This window comes from Eretmochelys imbricata, chromosome 2, assembly GCF_965152235.1.
Source record: "Eretmochelys imbricata isolate rEreImb1 chromosome 2, rEreImb1.hap1, whole genome shotgun sequence".
Classification (NCBI taxonomy): domain Eukaryota; kingdom Metazoa; phylum Chordata; order Testudines; family Cheloniidae; genus Eretmochelys; species Eretmochelys imbricata.
The window spans coordinates 227,411,462-227,438,145 of record NC_135573.1 but is presented as its reverse complement, the minus strand read 5'-3'; the positions used below and the strand labels follow the sequence as shown (position 1 = coordinate 227,438,145).

The 26,684-nt window shown below is 40.9% G+C and overlaps 1 protein-coding gene across 1 annotated transcript in view; it reads right to left on the bottom strand.

The window, feature by feature from the left end:
• Nucleotides 1-4,251: 4,251 nt before the first annotated feature.
• Nucleotides 4,252-26,684, bottom strand: part of ABCB1 (ATP binding cassette subfamily B member 1) — a 67,295-nt gene continuing 44,862 nt past the window's right edge. The window contains exons 20-28 of the mRNA XM_077809428.1: nt 25,779-25,862; nt 24,650-24,853; nt 21,495-21,595; nt 20,305-20,445; nt 14,607-14,763; nt 13,346-13,543; nt 7,493-7,699; nt 6,340-6,486; nt 4,252-4,449 (exon numbers count right to left, since the gene is read on the bottom strand). Coding sequence (XP_077665554.1) covers nt 4,252-4,449; nt 6,340-6,486; nt 7,493-7,699; nt 13,346-13,543; nt 14,607-14,763; nt 20,305-20,445; nt 21,495-21,595; nt 24,650-24,853; nt 25,779-25,862 — 1,437 coding nt within the window. The remainder of the gene's footprint in view (nt 4,450-6,339; nt 6,487-7,492; nt 7,700-13,345; nt 13,544-14,606; nt 14,764-20,304; nt 20,446-21,494; nt 21,596-24,649; nt 24,854-25,778; nt 25,863-26,684) is intronic.

Sequence of the window (26,684 nt, the reverse complement as noted above, 5' to 3'; positions counted from 1 at the left end):
AAAGTAAAATGGGTTATGAGAAACTAAATGGGGATACACATACTGCAATTGCCTTAGGAAGGCAACATAGAATCATAGAATATCAGGGTTGGAAGGGACCCCTGAAGGTCATCTAGTCCAACCCCCTGCTCGAAGCAGGACCAATTCCCAGTTAAATCATCCCAGCCAGGGCTTTGTCAAGCCTGACCTTAAAAACCTCTAAGGAAGGAGATTCTACCACCTCCCTAGGTAACGCATTCCAGTGTTTCACCACCCTCTTAGTGGAAAAGTTTTTCCTAATATCCAATCTAAACCTCCCCCACTGCAACTTGAGACCATTACTCCTCGTTCTGTCATCTGCTACCATTGAGAACAGTCTAGAGCCATCCTCTTTGGAACCCCCTTTCAGGTAGTTGAAAGCAGCTATCAAATCCCCCCTCATTCTTCTCTTCTGCAGGCTAAACAATCCCAGCTCCCTCAGCCTCTCCTCATAAGTCATGTGTTCTAGACCCCTAATCATTTTTGTTGCCCTTCGCTGGACTCTCTCCAATTTATCCACATCCTTCTTGTAGTGTGGGGCCCAAAACTGGACACAGTACTCCAGATGAGGCCTCACCAATGTCGAATAGAGGGGAACGATCACGTCCCTCGATCTGCTTGCTATGCCCCTACTTAATACATCCCAAAATGCCATTGGCCTTCTTGGCAACAAGGGCACACTGCTGACTCGTATCCAGCTTCTCGTCCACTGTCACCCCTAGGTCCTTTTCCGCAGAACTGCTGCCTAGCCATTCGGTCCCTAGTCTGTAGCGGTGCATTGGATTTTTCCATCCTAAGTGCAGGACCCTGCACTTATCCTTATTGAACCGCATCAGATTTCTTTTGGCCCAATCCTCCAATTTGTCTAGGTCCTTCTTTATCCTATCCCTCCCCTCCAGCGTTATCTACCACTCCTCCCAGTTTAGTATCATCTGCAAATTTGCTGAGAGTGCAATCCACACCATCCTCCAGATCATTTATGAAGATATTGAACAAAACCGGCCCCAGGACCGACCCTTGGGGAACTCCACTTGATACCGGATGCCAACTAGACATGGAGCCATTGATCACTACCCGTTGAGCCTGACAATCTAGCCAGCTTTCTACCCACCTTATAGTGCATTCATCCAGCCCATACTTCCTTAACTTGCTGACAAGAATACTGTGGGAGACCGTGTCAAAAGCTTTGCTAAAGTCAAGAAACATACTGGGTCTGGCCCGGCTTAGTACTAAAGCTAAAAGATTTGTCTTCTTTGCAATAAAACACTGTACCCTGAAAAAAATCAGGCTTATTTTCATTACTAGTATTGACATAAATACTTCCTAGTCAAATGTATTAAACAAACAAATGTACATGGACGTGTTCTTATTATGTTTATACTGCATTGATATTTCACCATTTGATAATTTGGGTTGTAGTCATTTAACACAGCTAACCCATTTATGAAAAAATTGATAACTGAATATGGATTTTTGTACAGTTTCCATTCCATTTTGAAAGTACAAACTGTATTTTTTCCTTAGATCATTGTATCTGTTTGCTTCTTTTATGGCTCCAGTTCATAAGAGAAAATCCAAAATCTTAAAGCTAGTTGCAGTGAAAGAGGACGCTGGACCACACTTTCAAATGTAAATGACTGAAGTTAGGTACCTAAACCCCACAGTGCATAGGTGCTGGAGCATGTACATGTCCTACTGAAGTCAATGAGACGACTTGGTGCTTGATCAGGACAATTTTATTTAGGTGTCTAACTTCGATGCCACATTTCAAAATCTGGCCCAACATCATCATATTTCATGACAATGTGTATGTGTTAATTAATCATGATCTAAAATAAATTAATTAGCCTTTTATACTGATAGGATAGCTGTGGCCAACATTGTCTGGAAATCATGCCAGTGATAGATGCAAAAACGCTGTGTAAGAACTTGTTACAGGTTCTTCAGGACGTCATACAATTAATGACCATATCCCAGCTTTAGAGCTGACGGTGACATTTCCATATTGTTCATTATTGTATATAGCATTTGCTGAATGAAATGCTAGTCGCAAGGAGGGGTTAAATTCTATGTATAACCCTTAATGATAGTTCAGCATGGACATTTAACACAACTAATGCAAAACCTGTCCATTTGTTATGGGATTTACTGCAACAACAATGCAAATTTCTTTTAAGAATAATACATCCATTTGCTCTAACACTGCAAACTATGGCAAATGATCAGCGTTGAACTATGTACTATTACACTGTGCCTCAACACCACAAACGTATCAGACTACCAGGATTTTGGAAAATGAAGAATTTGTAATGGCTATTTTTAACAACTTCCTAGGGGTAGCTGATAGAGTATGTATGTTTATTTCAGTGGAGCACTTATTCTGCACCCGACAGTAACTGTTCCAGTGCTAATAGGATATGGTGTTTTTAAAATGGGCATTGGTAACAGTTTTTAATTTTCATTTGTGGAAGAACCAAGGTGAAATTAGAATAACAGGCTGTCTTCAAGTTATAAATAATTGTTATTAATAGCTATCTTCCATTTTCATCATTGGGATTATTTCAAATCACCGGTTTATGCATGAATAGGGAATTTCTCAGGTGAAGGGTGAGGAAGGTAAAATTTTAAAATATAGTTTTAAATTCAGTGATCTTTTTCCTCAAAATAAAGAGAGGAAGCTAGAATGTTACTTGCAAGTTTCTAAGGGATGACATACTTGTGATGAATTAACTACAAATATCATTTCTGCTCCACAGAAATAAAGTGCACTTTTAAAGCTGACACGAAGTATAAATTTTGATGAGATTCTCAGGATTTGAAGCTGTCTTTGTATTTTAAAGACGACTTTTGTTTGATGAACTTGGTCATTTCATCTTACAAATAAAGCCTATATCATGTTGGTTGATTGGTTTAAAGATATACTGCTTTATGCATAGTAACCAGACCTTCTAAAAGGGGAGATCTAGTGTACAGATGATTAAACTAACTCAGCAAATATTCTAAAATCACCACTGTTTACCCTTCTTAGAAGTGTGGGAGCTCCTGGAGACATCAGGGATTGTGTATTACTAGCAGTAGTAGTATAAAAGCACCTAGAGCCCGCAATTGTGATCAAAATCCCACTGTGCTAGGTGCCATACGATAGTGGGGCAGTAATGTAATGTAGATGCTTGCTACAGTGTCAGAAGGGGTTTTTCCCATTGCTATACTAAATCCACCACCTTAAGAGGCAGTAGCAACGTCGATGGAAGAATTCTTCTGTCAACCAAGATGTCTACACCAGGGTTTATGTCAGCTTAACAGTGGAGGAGTGAGGAACGAAGCTGGGAACCTCACAAGCCAAAACACATGGATAGAAATGGAATAGAGGCCATTTTGAAAAAGGTGGCTGCTTTGCTAACAGAACCTGTAAGCAGAACTTACCTGCTGGAGAGTATCTGCCTGAGGACGCTGACAAGAACCAGGACTCCCAGACAGGGTGAGATTGGATCAGGGGGATTGCATTCAGGACTGTGACTTCCATAGATCTGTAACTTCCTTGTGCTTTAATAATAAAGTGGTTGTGGTTAAGAATTCCTTTGCTAAGCCTGTGTTCATTGCTTTGCTGCCAGGTTGTCCCTGAAGGGTATAACTAGAAAACCAGAGCTGTGACAACTAAGAGGACTCTGGGGGAACCTGTCTAAACCACTGGTCTTGGGATAGCTAGGGCACTGGTTCTGGGGTTTAGGTGACCAGATTCTGGGGCATCCCTGCCCAAGGGTGACACATATCAGGTCTGCACCTGGCAGTGTACCTGAGAGATCACTGTTACTAGCTCTGGATCAGTCACTACTCAAACTCAGGGAGGCTTAGAAGCACATGGGATTTAGGGTTTGGATCCATTCACAACAAACTTGTATCCATCCAGATTAGAAGGAAACGGGGCCAGGTTGTGGTAACAGGTTAAGACAGTGACAGAACCAGTAACAGAACTCTTAGTGGCTGGAGCTGCAGGCCTAAGTGTTTAGATTATGAAATAATTGAGGACATTGATATATGTTTGGTTCAGTGTTTCTTGGCTTTCCAGGGTTTAACAGGACCTCTTCTCTTTGCAGGGTTTCCAGAAAACAAAAGGTACTAAGACTGGTTGGTAATACTGTCTTTTGCAAAATATTAAAACAATTGCACGATAACACTTCAGAAATATGTTTTTAATTTAATTTAATATGTTTTAAACTGCTTTTAATTCATGTTTCATGGTCCAGCTTGAACATTAACTAGAGAATAGTAGATGCCCCTTTCAGCCAAGAGTTGCTGATGTGTTCCTTGTTCAACGACCTTTCCATTCTGGATTACTGCTATCTTGTCAGCATTCTGCACGGTGGACAGGCGATGAGCTATTACAATACAGGTGCGACCTTGTCTTGCTTTATCCAGTGCTTCTTGGACAACCTGTTCAATTACCAAAGCAGAAGATACATTTTTAACTTATTTGGCAAGTAATGCAGAGAAACCCCTTCCAGCTGTTAGTAAGTGAGGTATCTGATCTGATATCTTTTAATTTAAATTGTAAATTACCAGTGAGAGAGATGAGGCTGAATGGCTCAAGGGAATAGTAATGGGATGAATGTCTAGCTTCCTGTTTTAAATCTAGCTTGTGTTCACAATGAGCAAGAGCTCTTACTATTGACAAATGGTTGGATACCTATTTGAACTAAGGTGGTGAACATCTCAGGAGAATTGCTAAAGGACCTGTGTCCACATCACCAAAATCACCACAGCTGGCAGCCTTGTTGGCAATCTCAGCAGAAAGATCAAGTATTGTACAGGCACAGAGCTGGTTCATTTTAGGCCAGTTTTAAGAAGTGGTGGAATGCTTGTATTGCTGCTGTTGTAAGGAAGTCATTCCAGTATTTCATGAGCACTAAGTTCACTTTAAAACTACAGAGAAACCTGTTTTTGAAGCAGTGGGCCACCTATCAGTACTGTCAACTTCAAGTTGTCAAAAATCAGGAGACAGGCCACAATTTCTCATTAAATAAATCTTGAGATTTTTGAAGAAATACTATTTGGGGTTGGTTTTATTTGTCTTCTGGTTTCTGCACATTTAGGATGCACTTGGGTCATGTTTTCAAGCTTTTCTCACAAACCAAGAAAATATTTAAATGACAGCTGAATTTCTCACACAATCACATGATTGCAGGAGCTGGGACTAAGATCAACAACAAATACCGAGAGATTTGCAATAAAGTTGTGAGCATTGGCAACACTGAATCAGTATTCTTGCAAATCTCATAACTTTATAGCAAGTCTTGTGATAAGTATTTTTCTTAAAGGCCCAGCTCCTGGAGAAAAGTGATCATGTGAGGATCTCAGCTTCCATTTTTATAAAGGAAGCAAGTCTCTGGCTGTCATGGTTGCAGGGGAAAGCTTGAAAATGCCACCCAAGTGCACCCTAAAAGCACAAAAAGAAGAAAGCAAACAAAAAGCCATGAGGTTCTTTCCTTTCAGAAATGACCACATGAGGAAGAATGGGGGAGGGAGAGGGGGAAAGCAAAGAGTATAGTAAAAAATAATTGACTAAACCAAGACTTAAAATTGGAGAATATGTTTCCCAGAAATATTTCTCAGAGCTGCCAAGTCTCCCAGATCACACAGGAGACTCCTGATTTCTGGTATCCTCCCCAAGATCCAGAGCAGCTGTTTGAACCTGCTGTCTCAACTCAGAGCTACTACTCTATGGTTCGAATCCTGGAGGACTCCAATCAAAGATGTTTTTTACAGTACTGCCTCCAACCAGCCTACTGCCATAGAGATATATCCTGTGTAGTGTGTCACTCTAGCTGTTCTTCTATGGGAGAGAAGACTTGGGGATGAAGCTCTAGGGCCCAGCTGAATGATTGGAGGAGAGTTGTGTGCTGATTAGAGTGTTGCTGTAGATGGGGTCTGTGTTCCAGAAGGCCTGCCCTAACTGGAGTGAGGGCCTAGACGTGCCAGCGTCCTTGGGGAGAGGGAGATTTAGCCAAGTGTGTTTATGGGGGAGAAAGAGGAAGAAGCAGGATCTAGCCTTTTAAATTCTTCTGACATCTGTAGGCAATAGAAGAGTAATTGAAGACAGTTTCATAGTAAGACATTTGGATCTGGGTAATCTAGATTTAGACAGTTGCTGTCATTTATACAAATGAGATAATGCCTCAATGTATATGCATCTCACTTGTAGAAAAGTTCCAGATTTCCAGACTTTGGACTTTTACAGGCATTTATGAAAATCAAAGTAGTAATTGCAATTTTTGCGTTAACAGCCATGGTTTTAGATTCCCCCTGTGTACACAAACAAGATACCTTTTCACTTTCTGTATCTAGAGCAGATGTGGCTTCATCCAGTAGCAGAATTTGAGGATGACGTACAAGAGCCCGAGCAATAGCAATACGCTGCTTCTGACCACCCGAGAGCTGAGTTCCTTTGTCTCCCACACAGGTATTATATTTCTAAATACAATAAATACAAGTTTAGAAGGTGCATCCCACCAGCAATTTAGCCTGGATTTGGACTTAAATCACAGAGTCCAATAGAGCATGTGCTTTCTACTCTTGGCCATTTTATTTCAGCAGTTCTTTGAAAGCAGATGACCACAATTATTGAAGGCCACAAACATCTGTCCATCTTAGGTACTTATATGACCTCCATTACCATACTACCTGAACATCCCAATCTTTAATGTATTTATCCTCAAAACACTCCTGTGAGGTAGGAAAGTGTATTATCCCAATTTTACAGAAGGGAACTGAGAGGCTCACACAGGAGTCTGTGGCAAGTCAAGAAATTGAACTACCCCTTTATTGTCTCCCAAGTCCCAGGCTAGCATCCTAACCACTGGACGATCTTTCCCCTCGTGATTTCACCTTGAAGGGAAAATCATAACTTAAAAAATATTACAGTTTTAATCTAAATTATGTACATATCTAATTGAGTGTCACATCTGACTTGTGGCATCCAAAAATGTTAGCTTTTAAAATATGCATGCTGTTTACTAATGAACTGGTCGGTGCTCCCTCAAAGTCTGCACTAGCTTTTATTTGTTACACTGTAAGGATTGCATATGATTTGTTGTATGATTCAGTTTGGCAATGTTCTCAGCCCCTAACTGAACCTTTAACAAAGATAAATTCTACAAAGTGTTTTAGATAACTAAGGGCTAACAAAACGTTTTAAACAATCTTTAATTAAAAGCACTTCTCTCTCTCAATCTCTCAAGGTTTCACATGCTTGTTTTCATAAGCCTAGTTCTCCACTGGCCCATGGAGTCTTCCCGAAAAAAATGTTGTAGAGAAGACTTGAATTTCTAATGTAACAAACAGGCATGGAAAAAACAAATCCTTTTAGATTCCCTATACATCCCAGAGAAGCATAAAAGGGCATAAAAGGGCATCCTTTTTATTTTTCTTTGTAAGTCACCTTTCTTTTTGAGTAAGAAACAAAAAAGGTTTAACTTACATTTGGCAGAGAGTCAATGAAGGAATGTATGTTGGCTGCTCTTGCTGCATTTACAATCTCTTCAGATGACACCTCTCTACTGTTATCTCCATATGCAATATTCTCAGCAACACTGCAGTCAAACAGGATTGGTTCTTGTGAGACAATACCAATGTGAGCTCTAAGCCATTGGATATTTAATGACTTTGCATTTTGGCCATCCAGCAGCTAAAAAGCAAGAATACTTAAATGTCAGAGATAGGGAAGCTTTGACTTACACGAAAAACGTTACATTAATTTTCCCATTCTGTATAGCTAATATCAACAATTCTTTGCAAAATACTTTATACAATGATTTTACTAGCTTCAGTTTATTTGTAAGGAAATCTCAAAGGAGGTAATTCAAGCCTCCAATCTCAGTTCCTTAGACTAGCTTTCTAACCTTGAGCCTTATTCCTTCTAACATTGTACATATTTATAAAAAATAAATAAAGTAATACACAAAGCAAACACTGCAGAATTGAGTAAAATTATTTGTCTACAAGGCAATGTTTTACTGGTATAAGTAAAGTTCTGAATTTAAACTGCTACAATTATACTGGTATAACTGGCAAGACTTTCCCATGTAGTCAAGCCCTTAGATTGTGAGTGCTTTCCAGTCTGAAGAAATTTCCCTTCAAACACAGGATTATAATCATCCTTGTAAGATGTAGACTTTGATACCTGGAAAGATACTGGAACAAATTATTTAACTATCAATTTGTAAGCACCTAGAGCAGCGGTGAGCAACCACGTAGCCCATCAGGGTAATCCGCTGGCGGGCTGCCAGACAGTTTGTTTACATTTGCACAGCCGCCCACAGCTCCCAGTGGCTGCAGTTCACAGCAGAGGCAGAATCAAAGGGGACCCTGCTACATGGTTGGAACCAGAAAGCGATTCATCTCCTGATCTCCATGTGGAAGTAACAACGGCATCTCCTCCTTCGGGCAATGCAATTCACTTTCACAAATTAGTGGACAGAATGGCATCCACTTTAAAATTACCTTAGGTGGCTTTGAAGGAGGCCACACATACAGTTTTTGACATTCTGGGTCTGCGTCTGCAGTTTTATTGCCCATGTAAAGGCAAAAATTCCTTTGTCTCTAATCCAGCACCATGCCAACTGATTTCAAAAAAGGCTGACAAGTTCTACCAAATTCCACCAGAGAGAGTCTCTTGTTATAGCAGCAATGTTTGAAGACCTGACCTAGGTTTTTGAACACTCTCTACTCCTTATGATAAAGGAGGAAAAAGTTGGACTATCTCGGGAAAAAATTGTTTTCTTCAGCTTCCTTCAACATGCAAGTGGCAAATTGTCAAGCAGTAATGGCCAGGTATTAGTTTCAACTGTGGGAGAACATGTCAATCTTCACCAAACATCTGAGATTCAGAAAACATTATCAACTTTCATCAAAGAGGATCAAAATGCGATCAGGAATGCCTTTAGGGCATCTTTGATGTATCTGACACAACTCTGAGATCTGTGACATTGGCAATAGCTCTACGTAGGCATTCATGGTTATGATAGTCTTCTCTTCCTATGGAAATGAGATCTACAGTATAGGACTTACCCTTGGAAGGGGGTGGACTATATAGTACAAAAACTGATGAGATATTGGAGAAGATAGAGCCTTGCTCCACAACTATATCTCTGGGACTACTGCCTCCTTGTAGAGGGAGAACACCTAAACCTGTGTTCAGATATCATAGGCAATGTTTCACCTTCTTCCTCTTCATTGTTCTTTAATCAAAGGAGACAACCATACTATCACAATAGCAGCAACTGCAGCAAGCATCCTCTCAAACACTGGAAAGGAAGAAATCCTACAAATCCCAGATAAGGACAAAGAATTCCTTGGCCACATCCTCCCTGCAAAATGTCAGGCCACAGGTTTGACATGATAATCAAGAGCTTTGAACCAATTTCAGAAAATCCTGTCTATCCGAATTTTATGATACATTGACAACTATCACATCAGACAGGTGATTTTTCAACACAGTAAAGGAAGGTTATACTGTCCAATTCAAAGCCCTTCCTCCATGCAAACTCCTGCCCCTTCCTTATCAGGGACTCTTCCCATGAGAGATTATTAAGAATGGAAATACAAGCTCTACTGCATGCAGGGGCTGTAGAAGTACCACCATTAATTCACAGATGCAAAGGGTTTTACTCCCATTTCTTTGTAATCCCAAAAAAGAATGGAGGTCTCTGACCAATTTTAGATCTCAGAGACCTAAAACAATACATCAGATTGTTTCAGTTCATAATGTAGTTATCTTTTGTGCCAATCATTCCCTCCCTGTCCACTCTGGATTGGTTCATAGATCTTGAACTCAAGGATACATATTTCCATATCCCCATAAGACAATCTCACTGCAAATATCTACTTTTATATTCTGGGTTCAGACCATTTCTAATACAAAGTCTTACTCTGGTCTCTCCAGGGTTTTTAGCAAATGCCTGGCTCCAGTAGCAGTGGATTTGAGAAGACAAGGGATTTTCTTCCTGAGTTAAATGATAGGTGGCTAAAGGCTCTGTCAGAAAAGGAATTAGTACAGCCATTCAGATAACCTGTTCTTTGTTCGAAACTTATAAACAAAGAGAAGTCTCTTCTGATTCCATCTTGAAGTACTCCCTTCATTGGGGCGATCCTTGACTCCATAAAGGAAAGGATGTTTTCTGGAACAGAGGTTTTTGAAACTAAACCACCACTATACTGAAACTACTTCTACAACCATCTCAGCTTTCTGGTGTTATAGGTCTTATGGCATTCACAACATACATGACTCCATAGGTCAGGCTCAGAATGAGGCCACTTCAGCAGTGGCTATGAAAACTTCAAACCTAGTGTGGACAGTGTGCTAAAAATACAAATTTTCCTTGGAATTATGAGACTCTCTCTAAAGTGGTGACTGAAACCACAAAATGTCAAAGGAGTATAGTTTAAACCACTTCCTCCTTTATTAATAGTCACCACAGATGCGTCTAAGACAGGCTGGGGTGGGAACGTCTCTTCAACCTTTTCAACTGAGATATATGGTATTTTTAGAGAATCCTTGTTACACATGAGCATCTTAAAACTCAGGGCCATCCATCTGGCTCTCAAAGCATTTCTTCTGCAGATACAGGATGCAGTAATTCAGGTGACTATGGATGACATGTCCACAGTATATTTGAACAAACAAGGAGGAACTTGATTGTCACCGCTAGGCAACAAGGCAATAAAGCTTCGGGACTGGTGCGTCCTATACAACATTTACCCAATTGCTTTGCATATTGTGGAAGAACAGCGAGATCATGGATAGTCTGGACAGGGACTCCTTGCAGATGCATGAATGGTCTGTAAAAGATGCAGTTTTTCCAAACTTTTTCAGGCTTTGGGGATTTCCAGACAGATTTGCTTGCCACCAGATTCAATACAAAATGTCCCTCTTTTTGCTCAAGAGAAGGCTTGGACAGTCTATCATTGATGGATGCATTTTTCTTACACTGGGGAATGGTGTTGATGTATGCATTTCTCCTATTGCCTCTAATCCTCAAAGTTTTTTTTAAAAAAAGATAATAAAACAAGATTTGGCCAGGATAATTTTAATTGCTCCAGCATGTCTGTGGCAACAATGATACATGGAGTGACTCCATTTATCCAATGGCAAATACAAGATGCTCCTGCTATCAACAGATTTACTGTCCAGAGTGGGGAGGATTTGTACCCAGATCATCGGTCATTACATCTAACAGCGTGGGCAATAGGACTTCAACAGATTCAGAAAGACCATGCTCTGTTGAGGTGCAGCAAGTTCGTATTAATGCTTGAAAAGCACCTACCAGGAGACGCTACAATTATAAATGGAAAAAATTTGTTATCTGGCAACCGATAGGGATGTTGACCCAGTCTCAGTTCCCATACAACTTGTTTCGGAATATTTGTACTTAAAAACCGGGGTGAGAGGAGGTTGTCTCTCTCCTCCATTAAAGTCCATTTAGCAGTAATAGCAGCATTCCATACTCATGCTAATGGAAAATCCATCTTCTTGCACAAGTTGGTGAAACTTTGTTTAAGAGGTGTATTGAATTTGTATCCCCCAGTATGGGAGTTGGCCCCCTCCATGGAATTTAAACTTAGTTTTAACACAACTTATGTCCCTCCCATTTAAGCCTCAAGCGAGCTGTTCTTTGATTCATCTTTCTAGACAGACCGCTTGTATGGTAGCCTTCACTTCTGCTAGAAGAATTAACGAGTTACATACATTGATGGCAGAACCCTGTTATACTACTTTTCAAAAAGATAAAGTGTTTTTTGAGCACACCCTAAATTCTTTCAGAGTGGTTTCCAAGTTTCATGTTAATCAAAGTATTAATTTACCTGTATTTTTTTCCCCCTAAATCTCATACAAGTAAAGGGGAATCTAGAGTACACTCCTTGGATAGGACTAGAACAGTCTTATATTACTTGGACAGAATGTATTTAACTCGTATGCTGGTACTTTTAAGGGTTGGACCATTTCAGCACATTGCCTGTCCAGATGGGTCAGACTGTGTATTCAAGTGTTATAATGGAGCTTCACTTTCTCCTCCTGTTCCACTTAGAGCCCATTCTACTAGAGCGGTTGCTACAACTGCAGCATTCACTAAACATATTCCTCTTATTGAGATATGCAAGGCTGGCATGTGGAATTCAGTTCATACTTTTACAAGACATTATGCTTTGGATGTGGTAACAAGGTCTGGTGCACAATTTGTCAGAGTGATGCTCCAACTGCTGTTTAATTAGGACTCCACTCCCTTCTTCCAGTTTACAGTACTGCTTGCCAAACTATCCCCAGAGCAGGAATATGCAGAGGGCACTTGAAGAGGAAATGAAGGTTATTTACTTGTAACCAGAGTTCAAGATAGATTCTGCATATTCACACTCCCCACCAACCTTCCCCACTTCTGTAGAGTCCTACTTTTAGGGTTAATCAATATTCTGCTTTAGTATTTGAAGGGAACTGAGGCAGCAACAGGTGCCACTCCCCTTTTCATAAGCATGCTCTCAGGACGCACTCAAACACTAAGGGCAAGGGAAAGGGGGTGGGGCGCCATAACTGGCACTGCTACTAGAAGGTTCCACTATCCTGGCTGCATCCAGTCAGAGCATCCCAAGAGTGGGAATATGCAGAGTCCATCTTGAAGAACTCTGGTCACAAGTAACGAACCTTTATTTGCTATGTCATAAAAATTGACATGAAAGTGCTTTTTAAATATTAATTATGTAGTGGGGAGGTTTTATATGCACTTTACACACATTTGAAACCTAGATTATTGTAAGCATTTAGGAAATATTCATTACGATGGTGTCTGGATGCGCTTTAAATTGCATAAATTTGGTATTTAACATTAAAAATAAGGAGCAAAGGTCCCATACTTCCCTGCTGCTCATAGTTTTAAGATACAGGAGGGAGGGGCATTTATATTAGTACACTATATAAGTATCTGCATCTAATACATTTTATGGGTTTATAATAATTAGCCATCATAGGGCCCAATCCAAATCCCATTGAATTCAGTGGAAGTCTTTCCACTGACTTCAGTATGTTCTGGATCAGGCCCATGTAGCAATTTTCATCCATGAATCATTTCCCTTAACTCAGAATGACAGGAGAAGTGTGGAAAATTTTGCATTCTTCCTACCTTCGCTATGGCTACACACAGAACCCTAAAAGTCCGCTAGTACCTCCACTTAATCTTCACAAAGAATACAAAAATATCAAAAGTACCTATTGCATTCTATTATAGTAACAAGAATGAGATAGGCAAGTTCTCATTTAACCAGGTTCTTGCAAGGAATCACTCACCATTTCTCCACCAAGAGGATCATAGAACCTCTCAAGCAACTGAACAACAGTGCTCTTTCCACAGCCGCTGCTGCCTACGAGCGCCAGGGTCTGTCCCTTTTCTACCTTAATATTCAAGCCTTGAAGCACTTGGACATCTGGTCGAGTTGGATAGTTAAATGTCACTTCTTTGAATACTATGTTGCCTTCGAATATATCCTATAATTGAAATGGTAACATCTGATCAATTTTTAGGAAAATTCTGATACATCGTAAAACAATATACAGAGAACTAGAACCATCCTGTTCCTACTGGTTTCCATGGGAGTTTTGCCATTCAACTTCAATACAGCCAGGATCTGGTCCTTATTGTGACGTTTCAAAAATTAACAGTGTAAAATTATTTTGAAGACAGAGATTCTGCTAGTTCTGCTTCACACCAGTTTTAATGTAAGCCCAAATTTTCAAAAATGATGCTAATTTTGGATCACCAGCTTCATCTAATGCTTTCTGTAAATCAGGCCCCTTTCAGAATCTCAAGGTAAGCACTGAACAATAGCCACTTCTGATATTCTTGGCCTGTGTATCAAAGCAATCCTACTTTAGAGTTTTTTGGTTTTTTTTCAAATTAAATTACAGTACAATTATCATTACCATATATGCACCCAAATGCTTACTGTCAAACTTATGATTCCTGGTAAGTGTTAACAGCATTTTCTTAGACCTTGTTGCTATTATTTTAAAAATTAGAAGTGTTAGTCAGATGGTAAATTCCTTGGAGCAAAGTCCTGCCATCTTTATTTGTGTGCAATACCACAATAAAAATAATATACTGAACTGCTATTGTCCTGTCTGCCTCTTTGAGTGATGCCCACCTAGATTCACCAACTTCTTAGCTCCTATAGCACACTAACATTTATTATTAGCGTCTTGTATATAAATTGAATCCCAAAACATTTTACAACGTTAATATAAAGCCTGATTATATTTTCATTGTCAGTGCATGGATATGCTCCTCCTGCATAGAGGAGAAATTGGCTGCCTCTGCAGCATTGTTCCCATTTTCACTGGCCCTTGCAGGGGGCTCTCCACAAAGAAATGCAAGGAAGGACCAGGCAGAAGCAGAATTTGTCCCACATAGTTTCTGGATGAAACACAAAGTTAATGGCCCCAAGGATCAGTTAATCTAAACACTTAACTTGTGAGTGGGGGAAGAAAACCTCAGTGTTGACATTAGTTAGTGTAGTAGGTGATATTGTCCATAATACAATGATCAACTTACAGGCTTCAGTCCTTCATCACTGTAACTGTCTATTAAGGGGGCTCTTTCAAACAGCGTGAACAAGTGTGCTGCTGACATCTTGGCTTTGGCATAGTCTGGAGTAAATGAACTGGTCTGTCCTAGTGCCATTGCACCAAATACAATAGCTGAAAATACCCTGCGAGAACAAGACAAGAGAGAAAATAAAATAATGAGGTTGTAGAGGAAGGGGTGTAAACTATTGGGAGGGGGATGGTTAGAGTAAAAAAAAAAAGTTGTTAAATATCATTGTAATGAATAGTCTTGTACCATGAGTAAATGTATCCACTTTTAATAAAGTGAGAAACAAGCTTCTGTTCCAAACTCAGTGTTTCCTTTATTTATTAATGCAATTGCTAATTTTTGGCAGGATCCCAAATTTTAGCAGCAGGGAGACAGGACTTAAGTGAGATTCTGAATATTGGGAAGAAGGCAAAAGGAGCATCTGCAGAAGCAGCTAAAACATGGATTGCTGCGTATGGGTGAGGGAGTACAATGGGGCTAAGCTAGAGTGATCCCTCCCCACCAGTGTGCTGCCCCTGGATCTAAAACTGTGCAGGGGAGAGATAGACACTCACTCACTCTCTGCAGGAAGGAACCAATCAGAGATTCCAGCCAGTAGGAGCAGCTGGAGTAGCTTTGACTGGACTTTCTCTGCTCTGATTGGCTGTCTGCTCCAACCCTTGTCCTCTCTCACAGTCTCTTCACCTCAACGTCACTCCGAACTTTCCCATTTTGCCCACTACTCCCCTACTCTGCCTCTCTCACGCTCTCTTCAATGCCCCCTCTTCCTTCACTTTAATTTCCATTTAACAAATTGCCTCCTAATTCACCCTTCCCCCTCCCAACCTGCAAAAAATTGTGGAATTCATATGACATTGCTGCCATTACAGTGTTCACATGCTTGTGTGCTCTACCTCTTCCCCCATCCTCTCTCATCTATTTAGACTAAGCTCTTTGTGGCAAGGACTGTCCGCTACTGTGTTCATACAGTGCCTAGAAGAATGGGGCCTCATTCTTGGTTGGCCCCTAGGCATTACCGTAATAAATATGATTAATAATTTAAAAATTGGTGCTATTTGGCATATCCAAGTATGTAAGAGGGATTAACTTTCAACAGTGGTTAGCCAATTATCCCAGCCACAAGGACAGTTGTACTGGGATGTTTTGGAAACATGTAATTGTAAATTATATCCAAATACTTCAGTGTAGTAACCACAAGAAGGCTATTCATTATCTTACTTAAAAAAGGTATCTATTTTTCTAGACTAGGGGTAGGTCTAGAAAGACAACATATTAATTGTAATCCACCTCCAGGGGTAAAATGCTGGTCCCACTGCCATCTTTGGCAAACTTCCCATTGGATTTCACCCAATAGATGTGGATTCAATTAAGGGCTCTACCACAGATCTCTTGGGTGACTGTTGGCAAGTGTGATGGGGCATCCACCCACACTGGCCTGTGAGGGGTTAATGGATCCCTAGGGAAGCTGTGTGAAAAGCAGCCAATAGGAGTAGAGCTATGAGGCACAGTCAATCAGGGCCTGGCAGGCCCATATAAGAAGAGCTGCAGAGTCAGTTGCTCCCTGGAGCTCAAGGAGGGAGGATTGGCTGCTGTGCAGGTGGAAGAAAGCTAGCACTCTTGACAAAGCAGTGCTTGGCAGGAACAGAGGAGTGTGAGAGAGCTCCTGGCTGACTGGCATATTGAAGCCCTGCAGTAAGGGTGAAGAAGATGCTGGGGTCATGGGGAAGTTTCCCAGGGAAATGTATTGAGAGGTTGGAAGGGTCACAGCTGGGCCGGGACCTGGAGTAATGGGCAGGCCCAGGTTCCTCCCTCCCCCTTGCCATTGAGAAAGTGGCTGGATTGCAGTACTGGCCCCCTGAAGGAGGGAGTGCAGAGTATGCCATGGCTGGAGGGCTGTGTCCTGAAGAGGATGCCATGGTTCTTAGAGTGACAAGAGTCCAGGAGGAGAAATGATGGCAGGCGAGACACCACTGGGAGTCGGTGTACCGACCTGTGGAGATGAACCGCAAGATTACCAGCAGGAGGCGCTAGCATGGTAAGTCCCACCCTGTCACACATGGTAGAAAATGTGGGCACATGGTTGCCTCTGAGGGGAGGGGACTGAGTGAAAGACTAAGATAATGTTGGACAGCCACCCCTGATACAAGGGAAGTGGGAAAGGCTATAGCAGAGACACTTGGGTCAAAAGGACAATGGAGCTGCATGTGTGGAGGCCTTTTTGGTGGAAGGCAGGTGTACCTTCCCAGGCTGGACTTCAGAGTTGCTGCTCCCACTAAAGGGGGGCGATAAGTAACCCAGGGGCATCCAGGCCCTAATGAGCCAGATCCTGGAGAACCAGCAACAGTGGAAGGCACAGAGACACTTGCAGGAATGCCTGAAAGAGCAGCGTTATTTGCTCAAGATCCTCCAGAGGGCCTGGGGCAAGAAGCGAGGCTCCAGGTCAGGAGGCTAGAAGCCTGAACAGAACAGTCTTACACTTGTGAACGGAGGGGACACTTTAAGAGAAATTGCCCCTATTGGGATGGGAGAGAGAAGCCTTATGCAGAGAGTGAGAAAGAGCAACAGTCCAGGAGAGTCCCACCTTTGAAGTGAACAGGGAGGGGATGGGCATGTTGGACCTGTGGGCAACAGAGGTACCTGCAGAGGGAGTGCCCAGACCTGAGTGGTAGGGTCAAGGCTAACCCAGGGGAAGGGCCTGAGCAATGGAAGGACCATGGGAGGCCTCTGACCAAAGGGAAGCAAAGAATTTCTTATTGGTGCCATGAGAGGGCCATATAAGAAGGTATTACCCCTTTAGGAGAAGGCAGGATAGAAAAGGGATGCCTGGGAACCAGGCGTGACACTGTATGGAATTTGCAGGAGACTTTAGGATATTATGAATGTATTATAATTGTAATATTGTAAAATTGCAATGGGTTATGCCAGATATACCATGTAAAGTATCTACAAAAATATTATAATTTGCCAGGTATGATAATCTCATTTGTGTTTGTATCACCCTTGTATTGTAAATTATATGTATGGTATGTCTGTAGTTCCAAACTTGTGCTGTGACACACCCAGGCAGATTGGCATTAGCACTGCTTTGCCTGCTTGACAGCCCATCAAGGGACATCAGCTATACAATTGACCTATTGACAGAAAGCAAGGGATACACCTTATGACTCAGCAAGGCATGCAGGGGCATACCTATGGACAGAACACTAAGGCTTCCAGGCCATGTGCTGGGCAGCTTGTGTTTGGACCAAAGGAAACCAAGCTGTATGGCAAGGACTATAAAAGGCAGCTGCATCTTCTCCATTTTGTCTTCAGTCCTCTTCTTGTCTTCATTCTTGCTTATTAGCTCTGGAGTAACCTTTCTACAAACGAAGCTCTGAACAAAGGACTGAATGACCCATCCAAGCTGTCCCATTCCAGAGGGACTTTCAAGCCAGCAAACTCACCAGTACTGCTAGGAACCTGATGGACTTTGAAGTTTCTGTATGTATGTGACTTTTACCATTTAACCTCTCTTCTTGTTCTTGCTTTTTTCAATAAACCTTTAGTTTTAGACACTAAAGGATTGGCTGGCAGCATGGTATTTTGGTAAGATCCAAACCCATAGTGACCTGGTAACAGCTAACCCTCTGGGGTCAGAAGAACATTTTGTATATGTGAGCAAAGTTGTTTAAATAACTTCTCACTGTACTGGACGTAGGTGCTGATTGGAAGCCAGAGAACTGGAATGCAATAAAGGGGGCTGTGCGATTTCTTTTTTTGCTTCTTGATAACCAGTGTGGGGGATCAGAAGCACAGTTGATGACAGGTTGGGCAGTTTGACTTCAGTGTTACCCACCAGTCTTGGGAATATCTGCTCTCCCTTTTGCAGCCAGTCCTGACCTTGGCATTTCCAGGGAGGGCTTCCCTAGGCACCCTAGGTCACACCAGGCTAGATCAGGTGGTGGTGGTGGTGATTGGGCAGGGAGCAATCTCCCATGCCCAGCAGGAGGTGCTAAGGAGAGGGTGGATAAGATGACTGGGACGGAGAGGACCCAGACAGACAAGGGAACCCACACTTAAGCAGGACAAGCTGTAGTAGGGACTTAGACCTTGGAAGAAGTTGTGCTGGGAGAGCGTGCAGAGCCAGGGCTAGGTGTTATGGGAGAAACTGAAAGCCACCGAACAGGCCTTGCGGATAGCACAAAACAAGGCAGAGGGAAAGTCAGAGACATCATGGAGCAGAATGGCAAGTTGCTCCTCCTGGTAGGAAATCTGAGGCAGGAGAGGCATGTCCTATGGACACAGCTGTGGGGAAAGCAAGGAAGGTAATTCTCCTGCCCAAGGCAGTTTGTCTTAAGGGGAAGGGTGTCTGATGGGGCATTCCCCCCCACACACACACACACAAACACTGACCTGTAAGGGGTTAATGGAGTGAGGGGCAGTCAATCAGGACCTGGCAGCCCATATAAGAAAAGCTGTAGGGCATAACAGGGTCAGTTGCTCCCTGGAGCTCAAGGAGAGAAAACTGACTGCTTTACAGGTGGAAGAAAGCTAGCACCCTGGACAGAGAAGTGAGAGAGAGCTCCTGGCTGACTGCTAAGACTGGCACGCAGAGGCCCTGAGATAAGGGTGAAGACGGTGCTGGGGAAGTAGCCCAGGGACATGTACTGAGTGGTTGGAGGGGACGCAGCACATGGCTGCCATCTACGGTGTCCCTGGGCCAGGACCTGGAGTAGTGGGCAGGCCTGGGTTCCCCCGCCCCTGACCACTGAGGAAGTGGCTGGACAGTTGGATTGCAGAACTGGCCCCTGGAAAGGGGAGGTGCAGAGTATGGCACAGTCAGAAGGCTGTGACCTGAAAAGGATGCTGTGGTCCTTGGAGCAATACGGGTCCAGGAGGAGAAGTGACAGCAGGTGAGACACCACTGAGAGTTGGTGTACTGACCTGTGGAGCTGATCCACAAGATGATCAGCAGGAGACACTAGCATGGTGAGTCCCACCCTGTCACACCAAGTCACTCAGACCCTGATCTTGCATGTAGGTGTGCACTGCAGCAACCAAGAGCAGGGGCACTTGCAGAATCTACACCATATGAGCTCTCAGTGCCCCACCTGTAAAATGGGGATACTGATAATACTTTCCTCACATGCCTTTTTTGTCTTTTCTATTTTTTGACTACAAACACTCTGATAGAGACTCTAGCTAGCCACGTATAGCATCTAGCATAATAGGGCTCCAATCTCATTTGGGGCCTGTAGGCACTTCACTGACATCAGAAAGGCTGACTACTGAAGCCAAAATTATAACATGTTAAGTATTAGCCATAATTTCAAAATACTCCCTGAACTATTTCTATTTAGTCCTTCCTTAAAAGCCAGTACACAACATTTGAGACAAGGCAAATTGAGAGCTATACCAATGTCTACCAGCATTCCATATATAATTAAATGAAGGGCCCAGTTGACATGTTTACTAGGAGCATTGCAACTTGGAAAGATAACACAAGTTATCGATCCTAATTCAAGATGAAGGCCAGTGCTGCAGGTCAGTATGTAGACTAACAATGGTCTATGTATTGTTCTTCTAGTCCTCCTGCTTTTACCTTCATAAGATTATCCCCCAATATATAAACACCTTCCCCTGTATGGACAAAAAGAAATTGCAAAAAGACACTTACAAAAACACACTTTTAAACTCCATGTATCCATTTCCCACTAGATAGGCACCAAACCGAAAACATCCAGCATAAGTAAAATACATAATTGCTTGTGTAAGGCCAAAACTAAATCCAAAGATATGTGCCTTCTTCACAGAATTTCTGTAACAAAGAATGAGTAGTGTTATAATATATACATAAATACTAAAAGTAAAATACAGTTATGTCTGAGAAGATGCTGAGAGCCCTTCACTTTCATTACTTTGGGATGAGGTCATTCCCCAACCTCCTGCAGGACTGGGCCCTAAAAAGAGAATTCTTGTATGTTTTAGGATCCCATCTACCTGCAAAAAAAAAAAAAAATCAAAAGATGAGGGTAGGGGAAGAAATCACGTTACCTGTGATCCCAAACACATCTGACAGGAGCAATTGTTGTCCTATCCTATAGAGTCTGAACGCTATTGTGTTAAAATTATTTTACAATTCATGGTATGATTACCAGTTTCAAGGCTTTTAATTAAACATATTTTTGAAATTGTACAACCTCGCAGCACACGAAGAAAATCATTAACAAGTCCTGATTCTGCAGAGAGCAAAACTAATCCTAGTAGAGCAATATACTGTTCTTTGTTTTGCCTTGAGCACCAACCAAACCTTTATGTCAAACGTAATATGATGCTTTATATCGCCTGTATTGTTAGGCTGATGAAATAACTTAACTGCTCAGTGATCTACTATTGAAATTACTATACAATTTTGGAACTTGCTCCTTCAGTCCTTACCAATGCAAAATTCCACTGGCTTTAATAAGAGTTTTGCCTACGAATACAATGTAGAAGTGCACAAACGCACACAAAAAACAGGACTCCTAATTGCAAGAATTGCTAAATGAAATGCTCAATTTCCAGAACATAGTTTCAAGAGAAGTAAAACTGATGAGGACATACCAGGTACTGCAACAGCAAACACCAATACCACCATAGAGAGTGTAAAAAGAAAAATCTCATTTAAAGTAAAGAACAGAAACAACTATGGTTACGATTGCTTGTGTTTGTTTGAAGCGAAATATATTGTATATTGTTAACTAGGTTTGACATAGGAGATTTTGTGATACACCAGCAGAGAATAAATTGTTTTAGTCTATTAGTGAAAATTTACATTCAATTCTAAAACAAAAAGTATGATTTTTTAAAAAAAATTATATCTATTACCTATATGGTCCTTGCAAATTTTGTCCATACATAAATTCAAATTTTCTTTCCTGGCTCAAAGTAACAACAGTTCGAATATTTTCAATGGCTTCAGTAGCAATCTGTAATAGAGAGCATATGCTCATTAACAGAAAAATAAGGTCACACTGCAATTTCTAATTCTGACCTGGTAAAAAGAGCTTGGGATAAATGCTATAAAAATCACAGAATTAAATTCTCGATAGTAACTAGTGAGTATGAGTGCTCTCTTCTACACAGCCTGATTTTCAGAAGGTAGATGCTCAGAATTTTCTGAAAAATCAACCTTGTTGAAAGAGTCCCAAATTGGATATCCAATATTACTACTCACTTTCAAAAAATTAGGGAAGCTTTTCAAAGGCACAAATGGCAGTTTGGCACCTAACTCCTATTGACTTTGTGCCTTTGAAAATCTTCTCTGGAGGCTAATAAATAAAACCGGGTGGGATTTTCGTAAGTGGCTAAAGGACTTAGGCACCCAACATCTATTGAAAGGGGACTTGGCTGATTAGTCCCCTAGACGCTTTTGAAAATCCCACCAGGAATCTATAGTTTATTAAGGGAAATTTAATATGAACACGACTTCTTGTATCAAAAGTCGAAATATAAGAATGGCCATACTGGGTCAGACCAAAGGTCCATCTATTCCTGTCTTCTGACAGTGGCCAATGCCAGATGCTTCAGAAGGAATGAACAGAACAGGTTATCATCAAGTGATTCATTCCCTGTTGCCCATTCCCAGCTTCTGGCAAACCGAGGCTAGGGACACCATCCCTACCCATCCTGGCTAATAGTCATTGATGGACCTATCCTCCATGAACTTATCTAGTTCTTTTTTGAACGCTGTTATAGTCTTGGCCTTCACAACATCCTCTGGCAAAGAGTTCCACAGGTTGACTGTGGGTTGTGTGAAGAAATACTTCCTTTTGTTTGTTTTAAACCTGCTGCCTACTAATTTCATTTGGGGACACTTAGTTCATGTGTTATGCGAAGGAGTAAATAACACTTCTTTATTTACTTTCTCCACACCAGTCATGATTTTATAGACCTCTATCATATCCCCCCCAAGTAGTCTTTTTCAAGCTGAAAAGTTCCAGTTTAATTAATCTCTCCTCATATGGAAGCTGTTCCATACTCCTAATAATTTTTGTTGCCCTTTTCTGTACTTTTTCCAATTCCAATATATGTTTTTTGAGATGGGATGACCACATCCCATCACATTCAGTGACAAATGCTTAGTAACCCACTGAAGACTTCAGGGCTCATATCATAGGCCTCCTACAGTAAACAAAAGATAACTGAAATGTGTGTATTTAACTTTCATCCTTCAGCTGGATAAGACAATGGACGATAAAAGCTACAGTTTAACTGGTACATTCCATCATTGGAGTCTTTTTCCCTAAACAAAAGCATAATTGCCTAGATCAACTAGACATAAGAATATGTAGTGACAAATAGTTTAACAGTAAGGGCTAGAAACTGAAAGTGTTACACAACAGGCTCATATCTAAAACAAAAATTTAGGCAGCCAAGTCCAATATCAGTATCCTATGCAAAGGGGCCTATTGGAAATTTGCACCTCTTTGAAGGGCTTCTCTGAGAAGTCACTCTAAAAAAATGCATTAATGGGGCTTTATCTTTCAAACACTCCCGGTCAAATTTGGTCAGCTTAGAAGTAAAAATATATATATTTTTTCTACCTGCCAACCCTGTAAACTCATCTTCAGTTCTGAGTTTTCTTTCTGGTTTATGCATTTGTAAGCAGGGTCTGAATGAGCTCTCCCCTGACATCTAGTGATGAGCTGGGGAAGAGGACTCTCGGAGCTGACCTTGTTTGCATGGACTTATCTACTCTGTGTAGGTGAGCAGCAGGATAAAGCTGCTTTGCCCAAATGACCACTTTTGGTGGGTGTTGGATTGCAAGTCACTTTGTTATTGGGTGCAGGGGTAATAAAGGCTTGTTATCCTTGTTGTGTGAATCAAAGGCAGCAGAACTGTACTTGGCATGCCCTGATTGCGGGGTTCATCCTCAACTGAACTGCACTTACTAAGCTGGGAGTGCCAAAATCTAGTAGATATGAGAGAGGGTGTGGTCAGATTTTTGTACATTGTGGTGTGGGCTCTGCTTAAGGGTCCTGGACACCATTTGACCCTCCCCTTCTCCATTGTGTAATGACAGAGCTGATTAAGACTCAATTTAGAGTCTTTTGTTGCAGATCAGTAGAGCTGAAATCACTGAAAACCAGGTCTAAGCATTAGACCTGCTATGGGGCAGTGTCTCCGAGTAGCTGCAATCACTGAGAGCTGAAATCACTGAAAGATGTGTTAGGTGGGACCTCAAAACATCTTGAGCCGAGTGGCCGGTGGAGTGGCATTACAAGTGGTGGCTCATTCGGGATATCAACTGGGAAGTCTCTGAAGCTCGGGACACACTTCCTCAGCTAGGGGAAAATATGTAACCCATGCCTGCTTGGTGTGGCACTTTGTGCCTCTCTGGTGGCAGCTAGATCAGCTACAGATTGATGAGCCTGCTACAGCCTTGGCTAAGATCGATGTGTCTTTTAGCTTATGCAGTGGCTGCCCTGTTCCCAAAGGAGTTTTGGCATGAAGTTACTCCCACCTCTTTCAACTTTTCCTTTCAAATATTTCTTTAAACCCTTTCTTCAATTTTTGTTTTCCTTTTCCACCCAGGAAAAGACAGAATGAAAAGAGGAACCGGTGGGCAGTATTAGTTACACTGTCACTATCATATATTCTTGCTTGGTGAAGATGTACATACAGTTTCACAGAGGTAAGATGGAAAAAAGGGGAGATATGTGGCAAGCTGAAGAGAGATGAAACTAAAAAAGCAAGAGGCTAGAAAAGAAAGGAAGCACAAAAAATAAAGAAAAGAAAGAAGAGGTATGTGCTCCTAAGAGCTTAACATATTCTGGGTGTTACCACAATGTAAATAATATCAATAGTAGATGTTTTCAGCTCCATATCTAGCAGATACATCAACATATAAAAAGGATAGAATACAACAATGCAGAGTTCAACTTCCCTAAGAATGAATATATTCTTGATCCATTACTAAGCCCTGTTAAACATGACTGTACAGTAGAATATAAAAAGAGATGAACTTCACTGGAACCCACCTTTCCTGCAGCTTCCAGTTCTTCTTTATCCTTTTTTGCATGTCCAGAAAATATTTTCATTTCAATGATTCCTGCTATGGCAATGACTGGCACAATGGCTAAAATCAAAAGGGTCAGCTGCCAGCCATAGACGAATGATATAACAATTCCAGTTCCAAGGTTAGCTATGTTTTGGGTAATTAAAGCCAGTCTGGCACCTGTAGCCTGGAACAACAAAACCCAAATAAAACAACTGTATTCCATAATTTTTTATAAAGCAACAACATAGAAATTAGACATGAAAAATACTTTTGAACTAGACCATCTCTATAAACCAGGATTATTCCCCAAAGTATTATCTAGGCTAGTTCTACATTTCTCCAAAGTTGGAGTTTCTGCATATCCTTTGGAAGATCACTCCACCGTCTAGATCGCCTTCTTCCATTGTCTTCTGCTGCTGATCCATTTCTTTCTCCAGTTTCCATGATCACTTCAGATTCTAAACTGTAATTTATAAACTCCGCTAAAAAGGCTGAACAGGGAGTTTATAAATCTCATATTTTTGCATTTACAACTATAACTTCAAATCTGCCAGGAACATGCAATTGCCTAACTGATGGAGAGGAAATTTGGACTAACCATTTTTTCCAATCACTTAAATCCCAATACAGCAAAACACTTAAACATATGCTTAACTTTTAAGCATGTGAGTAGTTCCACTGAAAACACTGACTACTAAAATCCTTAAAGTCAAGCACAACCTTAAATGTTTTGTTGGATTGGAGCCTTAGATGCTATGGTCATAGGTGCTACATACCCAAACACACAATGAGATTAGATAGATAACTTTAAACAGACTCATTGAATAAATAAATTCATGATTAATTGGATTCATAGGGGAGATAACAGCACAGAACAGTAATAAGACTATAAGCACTAATAGTTTACTAGAATATTATATTGTAAATATATATCATGTTATCTATCATTATAAAATACATTGGTGTGACACCCAAAACCTTTCAATAAATAATAAGTTTTCAGTTGTCACCAAATTAGGATTGCCATGAAGCAAATAAAAATCCATAGTGCAACATTACTATATGTCAACCCAAACTTGAAAAATGCCAAAACAAAGTATATTACATACTCCTTTCACTTGTGAGGCATCATTAGCAAGTCTTGTAGTTAATGCCCCAGTGCTGTTTTTAGGGTCATCAAACCAGCTGATGTCCTACAAAATGACATGAAAACATGTTTACTAGGATCTGAAAAACTATAGTTTACTTTCCATAAACTGCAAATAAAACAAATGAAAAATTTGGGCTGCAAAAAGATCATTAATTTCAATTTGGATTATAAGAGGAGTGTATGGAGTTTTCGTTCTTTGGATTTAATCAGTTTCTTAGCCCTGATTGTGTAATAAACGTGTCAGAGTGCAAATATTTTATAACTCAAGATGAGTAAATTAATTGAAGCTGTAAATGCCAGTAATTTACACTGACAATAGCATTGTGTTTTCTCATGCAAACTGCAATTTCAGCAGGTATCATCTATGTAAATGGATTGGGCATGATTTATTTTTGGTAATCAGGTCAACACAGAATATTAAGTTATGAAATTTGCCACCTTGATGAGTATAGTTTGAAATTGACAGTCTCACTGAATGTAAAGACTATTAAAAAGATTATTAACTCAGATTAATGTGGCATTTCTTCTCTGAAGTAGCTAAGACAAGTCTGTTAGGTGGTTTACCATATAATAAACTGCTGTGACATCTACAAAACACAAGATGAGTCTGCCCTGAAAAGTCTCTGAATTTTGAATGCTGCTGGCAAGTCTTTGTGGTGTCAGAACATCTGTAATAGGTCTATGCGGAGCTAGAAAATTAATTAGAACACCTGTACCAAAACTTGAAAACAGTACCCTACTACATTCTGCAGAAAGGGCTAATCAATCATATTCTTTTATATCTCTGAAGCAATATGGGTTAATGTGTTTAGGGTATTAATTAGGTAATGATTTTAAAGCACTTTGAAGGTGATCGCTCCTGAGT